At 36.0% G+C, this 8,901-nt stretch overlaps 1 protein-coding gene across 1 annotated transcript; it reads right to left on the minus strand.

Moving 5' to 3' along the window:
* Positions 1-1,325: 1,325 nt before the first annotated feature.
* LOC132839856 (sodium/potassium-transporting ATPase subunit alpha-1-like) lies at positions 1,326-8,559 on the minus strand. The gene is made up of 22 exons (XM_060861055.1): positions 8,458-8,559; positions 8,211-8,324; positions 8,024-8,083; positions 7,734-7,937; positions 7,440-7,553; positions 7,210-7,344; positions 7,005-7,122; positions 6,650-6,918; positions 6,016-6,324; positions 4,868-5,002; positions 4,603-4,795; positions 4,334-4,509; positions 4,089-4,225; positions 3,865-4,015; positions 3,606-3,774; positions 3,369-3,523; positions 3,149-3,272; positions 2,432-2,577; positions 2,194-2,324; positions 1,971-2,072; positions 1,623-1,714; positions 1,326-1,467 (listed from the first exon to the last, which is right to left on the minus strand). The coding sequence occupies exons 1-22, from the start codon at positions 8,467-8,469 to the stop codon at positions 1,439-1,441; spliced, it is 3,075 nt and encodes a 1,024-aa protein (XP_060717038.1). The 5' UTR covers positions 8,470-8,559; the 3' UTR covers positions 1,326-1,438.
* Between the last annotated feature and the right edge of the window lie 342 nt (positions 8,560-8,901).

The following is an 8,901-nucleotide window of genomic DNA, read 5'->3' on the forward strand; positions in this document are numbered from 1 at the left end:
GACGGAGTGCCAACCCATCGCAGGGCACACACACACACTCATTCACTCACGCAATCACACACTAGGGACAATTTTCCAGAGATGCCAATCAACCTACCATGCATGTCTTTGGACCGGGGGAGGAAACCGGAGTACCCGGAGGAAACCCCCGAGGCACGAGGAGAACATGCAAACTCCACACACACAAGGTGGAGGCGGGAATCGAACCCCGACCCTGGAGGTGTGAGGCGAATGTGCTAACCACTAAGCCACCGTGCCCCCCTAAAAGTTCAATTAATAAAAAGCAATTAATGTTGGAGTAACAATAGTTTACACCTTCATTGTTTATTAACTGAGCAGGTAAGGTTAATGTACATATATAGAAAATGGGGGCTAAAAATATAAAATATTTACACACTGCAGGCTGTAACCTATAAATGTGTTGCCGTGGTAACATCATGTTCCACCCCCATTAGCAGAGAAAGACATCCCCATTGGGGGAATATTAAACTGCTGCAGTAATAAAGACACCTTAAAGCCCTGTTTCAGTTCCAGGATATTTTGCATGTTTATCACATTATGATCATATCTACATAAATGCATATATCTAAATATTTCATTCATTCATTCATCTTCTACCGCTTATCCGAACTACCTCGGGGTCACGGGTATCTAAATATTTATTTATTTATTTATTTATTTATTTATTTATTTGTGGATGATTTAGCTACTGCAGTGGCAGATAGTAAGACACTCTTCTATACCCAGAACAGAAGCCTCATCTAATAGCCACTATAATCACATGTTATCAGTTACAGACTGTTGCTTCTTATCTAAATGTTTTACAGAACTGAAGCTGAAATTTTATTTTATGCCTGTAATCAATGCGCTAGATAGATAAGGCTATAAGTCAAAGATATATTCAGTCAGGGCTTTTTCTTGGACTGGAATGCCTTTTCATTCCAAACTGGTTTAGTCAGCAATTTCATCCACTTTAATTTAATCTCCATTAATGTTTGGCACAGTCATAATGATTCACTCTCTTTGGAGCACAAGACGTATTTGTATATGTTTCATCAAAACAAGAGACGCTCATTCAGCATTGTACAGTACAGTATTATTATATTTAACTTCTGGAAACAAGTACAGTATGTAATGTTTGTTCCTGCTGCTGTGGTTGCATGAAATCAGTCTCTTCTCTATTTCTATCACTTCATGCGGCTAAAGATAGACAGACAGACCAGCTGTGAGGCCTAATTTACTTTTGATACATAAGCACGTGCATGGTTTTTTTTGTGGCCAATAATGTTCACATGTGAGAATGATGTATAATAAACACGTACACATTTTTTTTCCAGATTCGATCTCTGATATTTATTGTATAAATAAGTATGCTTTATTTTCAGCATTACACAGTTATCGACTGTGGATATGTTGATAGCAGAGGGATTATTGATGTTTAATAGTATGTCTCTTTTTCTAGCCAACCTATAATGGGGAAACAGAAATGAGAAAATGTCCCTTTATCAACGAATCACAGATTTTCATGAAATTGATTTCATAAATTAATTTTTCTATATTTATTTACTATTGAATTTGCATGTACTTAAAAAGCAGATAATGTTGGTAATGCCTGTTCTTACCTCCTGGGTTTCGTCGAAGGTAATATTTTCTGACCTCATCGTAGATGAAGATGAGGATTGAATAAGGTAGAGGACATAACCACCACCATGGTCTAAAAGAGATGGACACTTAAATATTTATAGATAATATATTTAGAATATTTATAGCTGAAATATAGTGGATGGTGTTAATTTAGACTGTTATGTGTCTGCAAAAATGTCAAACTATAATTAATAATTACATAATCCAAACATCATATTACACTAAATAAAGGACACAATCAAATTTCATCAGTATCTTCGGATCATTTGTCTGGAGAAAAATATAACTTTATAATTATTTGAAAAAAAAAACAAAACTGTACTTACTTAAGTGGATACATTCTAACTGCAACATCCGTGCCTGGACAGTATGACAGAAATGCAGCCAAAGCTGTTTCCTCCACAAGACCAAAGTTAAGGACTTTGTTTCTAAAGACGGAAACAGTTAAGTTTGAATAAGGGATGAAATCCCTCAAAGTCAATATTTCACTGATAAAATCCATGCAATGTATTTTGTTAAATAGCTCGATATAAATTTATTTCTACATACTTCATTCCCTGGTGTATTAGTGAGTTTGTCCTGGTCTTACAGATGATTAAGTCAGTCCATTGTACAATCACAATACTGACAAAAAAAGCAGTGTGGCATGTGTACTCCACAACTTTTCTGTGCTCATAAGTCTGAAAAATAAGCAAAATCAAAAAACAATCTTAAACCCTTAGAGAGGTTCACCAAATGAGACTTTCCTAATGTTTCACTATTTATTGCTCCTATGTGTTTTACCTACCCACTGCTGGCCATAGCTGTCCTCCAGGTCATTGTTATAGGGATCATCCCAATTAACACGCAGTCCAATCAGAAACAAGGGCAGAAATCCATTCTCAGCGAGGATTACAAAGTATGTAAAGAATCCTCCAACTGCTTGCATCATCCCTAAAATTAAACAGCATATGAAACTCAAAATGAATTTGCCAAAGCGATTCATTCATCTTCATTAATCATATTATTCTGGCCAGGATACGGACCAAAGTCTTTCCCTGGAACACTGGGTGCGAAACAGAAATACAACTTTGATGGATTTCCACATAATATTACAGAACCTCATGCAAACACAAATTCACTCAGTAGTCAATTCACATACTCAATTGTTTTTTGTAGTAGAAACTCAAGAAACCAAATCAGATATAGGGAGATCACGTCAAAACATACAGCAACCCAAAATTAAGAATGAATTTTTAGCAATGCTACCCACTGTACACAATGGCTAACTTCTTATGATCCTATTCTACACAAAGCTGGGAAATGTAATGCTAATTTTAGTAACTGCTTTTTACTTTTTACTAAGTCCGGTGAAAATATCTTTTATTTTCTCATAATTTTGTCATAAACAATTGCTGCAGTTGTCAAAGTACATGTGCTCTTCATTACGCAATAGTATATCTTGCCAATAAAAGATCTGTAAGTAGTAAACCACACTTAATGTGTAATGTGTAACATAGTTTACCAATCTGTCCATAAGCCATACTGATGAGCCTTTCATTGACTAGTTTGTCTGTCTGTGCATTTCTGGGTTGCCGCTTCATGATATCACTCTCAGGACCTTCATAGGCCAAAGAAATAGCTGGCACCTGTTTGATTAACATGAAGCCATATAAATGATAAATTAGTCACCTAATAAATAAATAAATAAATAAATATATGTATAAGAATGTCTTTATTCTCACCATGTCAGTTCCTAGGTCAATACATAAAATAGTGACTGTCCCCAGAGCCAGAGGAATGCCCGCAATAACGAAGAAGAGGAAAGGTGACATCTCAGGGATTTTGCTTGTCAATGTGTATGCAATGGATTTCTTCAAGTTGTCAAAGATCAGTCGGCCTGGTGAGATAATTATACTTGATTTGGAAGAGCTGAAATGTGCAAACAACAATGGACATTACATTTCAGCTGTACTGTGTACCTTCTTCTACTCCAGTAACAATAGAAGCAAAGTTGTCATCCAGGAGAATCATATCAGCAGCCTGTTTGGAGACATCAGATCCAGCAATACCCATTGCTACACCAATGTCAGCCTTCTTCAGAGCAGGAGAATCATTAACACCATCACCAGTCACAGCGACAATGGCACCCTATTTTAAGGAAGAAAATAGACATTCATAAAACGAAGTTCTTATAACAGTTAACTACAAAATTATTGCCCTAAAATTGCTTAATGGTACCTGTCTCTGGAAACCTTCCACAATGATGAGTTTTTGCTGAGGAGATGTTCTGGCAAACACAATCTCAGTGTGGTGTTTTAAGATTTCGTCCAGCTTCTCTGAGCTCATATTCTTTAGGTCTCCTCCATGGACCACACAGGCCTTTGCATCTCTGCAAAGCCAGTTTTCTTCAGTATTTCATAAAGGTGAAAAAATACACGCATAGTTTACAGCTTGTCGCTTACCTGGGGTTGACTTCTTCCACAGGGATGTTCAGGCGAGCAGCGATGTCTTCCACAGTTTCGCTACTTTCAGAGATGATACCAACACCCCTAGCAATGGCTTTAGCTGTGATTGGATGATCACCAGTAACCATGATAACCTAAAATTTGAAAAAATTCGTTATGTATAAAAATTTGATTATGATATTCTAACTTATATTCTAACCGCCAACATTTGACACGAGTTGATGAATGAATTAAAGGTGTACCTTGATTCCAGCACTCCTGCACTTAGCTACAGCATCAGGTACAGCAGCCCGGGGAGGATCAATCATTGACATGAGGCCAATAAAGCACAGGTTCTCAGTAGGGAAATTCACTGTGTCTGAGTCAAATGCAAATCCTTCAGAAAACTGATCATCAGGGAGGTTATAATGGCAAAATCCTGCCAGAAAAAGATCATTAGTTCATTTGTCTCAATGCAGCCTACATGCACCTGGAGAAGCCTTTGTCAAAACTGTGCATTAATGTGGCTTACCGAGAACTCTTTCTCCAAGACCACCCAGTTTCATATATACACTATGGAATGAATCTTTCATCTCATCATCCAGTGGCTGTTCTTTTCCTTGAATCATAATGGTTGAACATCGGTCCAGGATCCTCTCTGGAGCTCCCTTCATTACTAGCAAATGCTTGGTCTCTGAAGAATTGGGGTTCTTGTGGATTGATAGCTGTGAAACACCAGATCATTAGAGTTCCAGTATCTTTTAATTGTCAATATTCCAAAAATTGAAGCATAGTACCTGATATTTATTTGTGGAATTGAAGGGGATCTCTTCAAGTTTTGTATACGTGTCTCTCATATCCTTCACTGAGCCACAGCAGAGCTCAATACACTTTAATAAGGCAGATTCTGATGCATCCCCAGAGGTATCTCTCTGCAAAAGGTGAACAAAGTATTTGCTTCCAAATGATCTAACCCTTCAACTCAAAAACCCTTAAGTGTAAAAGAGTACTAATCAAACTGATTTGACAAAATCCAGATATTCTTAAAAGTAATTTTTAAAATCCTCTAGGTTTGACACATTTCCTGCCACATTGTCTGTTCCTATTGCTCACTAGGTTGCTCAGACTTGTTTAGTGCTCCATAGCAACATCCACCTTGTGATTGTTGAGGGTATAGCTAAAAAATGAGAAATTTATGTGAATTAAATGTAGATATTGTTAAGTCTGCAATTCTTAATAAAAAATCGATTTTGAGTCCCTGCACTTATGTCTCTAATTCCAATGTTGTTTTGATGACTATATTTAAACATTTTTATTATTATTATTATTATTGATGTTTATTTGACAGGGACAAATGCATAAAACATTGCTTTATAAAATACAAAGTAGATGCCATGCATACAGGTTTATAGCCATGACTAATTTGCAACCCCTGTCCCTGGTTAGGCTTGTAAAGTTAAAACAGAAATTACAGAATATTAAATCAAGAATTTATAACTATTAAAATACATGCAATAAATACATTCCGTCCATAAGCTAAAATGGGCTTAAATAAATATAGCAATCACTATAAAACAGAGTCTAGACATATTTAACAATACAAAACACAAAAGTATGCATATGTCTGTGCATGCTGACATATGCAACCTTATGTTTGCATACATTGCGTTGTACCCTATACAGTCAATGTTCACAGAGTTGTTTCAGTTTCAGCCACTGCTTTAAAGGTGTATTAAAAACCTTGAGTCTTGTTAATGTTTTAATATCTGGTGGTAAATCGTTCCATAAATTTAAGCCTCTTACTAAAAATGACATCTGACCAAATGTTGTTCTACGTTTTGCGGCTATACAGTTTCCACTAGTTGTGCCTCTAGTAATAAATATTACTGTCACATTGTATTGATAATAAGTGATGATTTTTAATGCCAACTAAACATACATATACCTTAAGGACAGGAAGTTTGGCTTGATCTGCAAGGAAGACTGCACGATTGCACAGACCAGCTACACGAGCAAGTGCAGACCAAGTGGCCGAGCTTCTGTCGAAAGCGGTTCCGCTTTGGTTCTCTGTGGTATCTGCATCATGAATTTGATTGTCAAACCACATATGTGCCACAGTCATACGATTCTGGGTCAGAGTTCCTGTCTTGTCTGAGCAAATAGTGGAAGTGGATCCAAGTGTTTCTACAGCTTCAAGATTCTTTACTAGACAGTTCTTCTTCGCCATTCGTTTGGCAGTTAGAGTTAAACACACCTACAATAATAAAGGGAAAAATAAACATTGTTGTTATGTATACTATAAACTAGTTAATTATATTTTATGCATTTCATGTAGGTAATAGATTGTCAGGTGAATGACTGGCACACTGCATATTTAATCTTTCCAGAATAAACAATGTTAATATCAACCATAGCTTGCAAAAGTCAAACCCTTTATAGCTACTTATTTTATAATAATAATAATAATAATAATAATAATAATAATAATAATAATAATAACATTTTGTTAAACAAACATTAGAAGCACACAATTAGCATTATCTAACATATTTCAAACGATATTAAAGGATTTTACTTACTGTGACTGTAGCAAGTAAACCTTCAGGCACGTTGGCAACAATGAGCCCAATGAGGAAGATGACAGCTTCTAACCAAGTATATCCAAGAATCATAGACAAGATGGAGAAAGTACCAGCCAGGAAAAATGCTACACCAGTGATGATGTGAATGAAGTGTTCAATCTCTTTAGCTATTGGTGTCTGTCCAACTTCCAGGCTTGAAGCTAGAATAGCAATTCGACCCATCACAGTGCGATCACCTGTGTTAATCACAATGCCTGTGGCAGAGCCTGAGGAAGAAATACATAATACCACACATTTAAAATTGTCCAGAATTTTTTCATCAAATAAATAACAGTTTCATGCCTTCTTGTACCTTCAACACAATTCGTAGATAGGAATGCAATATTCTTTGTCTCTAAAGGATTTTCATTAGAAAACTGAGGGGTACGGATTTGAGGCTCAGATTCGCCAGTAAGGGAGGAATTGTCCACCTGAAAAGGTAAAGGAAAAAAATTTAAATAACTAAATTTTTTAAATAGCTTTCTTATAGGAAAATCTGTTACTACATCCTCTCTTACCTTGCACCCCTGTGCGGAAATAATTCGGATATCAGCAGGAATTCGATCACCGCCCTTAAATTCCACAAGGTCACCAACAACCACATCCACTGCATTGATGCTCAATTTCTCACCACCACGAACAACCAGAGCTTGCTATAATGCAAGGATTCCAATAGCAATAACTATTTTGCATGTGTAGCAAGGTAGACTTGTATTTGTAATACACATTAAGTTATATGTTCATATACCTGTGGAACGAGTTTCTTAAAGGATTCCATAATCTTTGAGCTCTTAGCCTCCTGATAGTACGAGAAACATCCTGTGACCATCACCACTGCTGCAAGTACAATACCCAGGTACAGCTAGAAGGAAATAGTTTTATTAGTTTATTAATAAATTAAAAGAAAATTTTAAGTAAAGTATAGCTTTATTATTGAGCCATATTTTGCTTTATTATTGAGCCATATTATTGAGCTTATCATTTGTCTAAGCTTTTAATTAAAAAAAGCTTTTACAATAAAAATAAAAAATGTGCTTCTTACATTATCCTTTACAGGCTCACTCTCTGTGGAAATCTGTATTGTATAAGCCAAAAAGCAAAGGAAAGCCCCAATCCACAGTAGCGTACAGAATCCACCAAAGAGCTGCTTGCAGAACTTGACCCATTCCGGGGTCGTAGGAGGAGGCGTCAGAGCATTGGGTCCATCACGATCTAGGATCTCCTTTGCACGGGAATTGGACAAACCCTGGATGTAATGAAGGAAGAATTATCAGGTAAATGCCCTGTGTTCTGTGTAAAATATGAACCTATATATTACAGAATTCTACTCACTCGAGTGAGATCAGTGCTGTATTTATGCAGAAGTTCCTCCACCGTCAACTTGTGATCATCCTGGATGGTAGAACAGTTATTTCAGAAACATTTTAATGTGCCTTTCAGCATATTTAAATATCTTAATGATTGTTAGGTTGAACAATTTTCAATAATTGAAATTTTTTATTTTGGGGAAATTACTCACCAAGTCCACTTCTTTCTTCAGTTCTTCCAGGTCTTTTTGATCTTTCTTTCCACCTTTCTTCTTTTTTCCCTCATTGTCAGATGTTGACGCCAGCCTGTACCTGTCATTCCCTGTCTGTGAAAATGTTTAGAGAAATGGAAAATATATATATAAAAAATATAAGACTTTGATTTTTAAATTCGAAATATTATTATAAATTTTCGAGACAGATCTAAAAGTGATTAGAAGAGCTGTACAATTTACTTACTCCTAACCCCATTCTTCTCCAAACACTGCAAATATCCCCCCTTCTACTTCAGAGAGACATTACAGTCTCTGTGTCCCAAAATCAGGTCTGACAGCCTTTATACTCACCTGGATAAAGAGGTGGAGATTCAGATACAGGTGGGACATACAGGTAGGTCATTTGAACATCTCAATGACAACCAAACAAAGTTTTTGTGGACACATTTAAAAGTATATTAGACACACAAGATGTTTATACAGGTAGGTCGTAGGAATCTGCTTTCAATGACAATTCATTGCTACCTTTGCTGTATAAAAAATAATTTCATGAAATGAAAACGTAAGTTAGATTATTTTAAAAATATATTTATTTATATATATATATATATTTATCTTATATATTTATTTCTTTTTCTCTCTCTTCTGTTTTCATACTTCTGTAAAGCTGCTTTAAGACAATGGGAAA

Source organism: Tachysurus vachellii, chromosome 24 (genome assembly GCF_030014155.1).
Source record: "Tachysurus vachellii isolate PV-2020 chromosome 24, HZAU_Pvac_v1, whole genome shotgun sequence".
In the NCBI taxonomy this organism is placed as follows: Eukaryota; Metazoa; Chordata; class Actinopteri; order Siluriformes; family Bagridae; genus Tachysurus; species Tachysurus vachellii.

Coding starts and splice junctions, on each gene's coding strand:
- LOC132839856 (XM_060861055.1), bottom strand. Junction 3,273..3,368: donor TTGACCTAGGAACTGACATG/GTGAGAATAAAG, acceptor TTAATCAAACAG/GTGCCAGCTATTTCTTTGGC. Junction 1,468..1,622: donor CCTTCGACGAAACCCAGGAG/GTAAGAACAGGC, acceptor TCCCCATTATAG/GTTGGCTAGAAAAAGAGACA.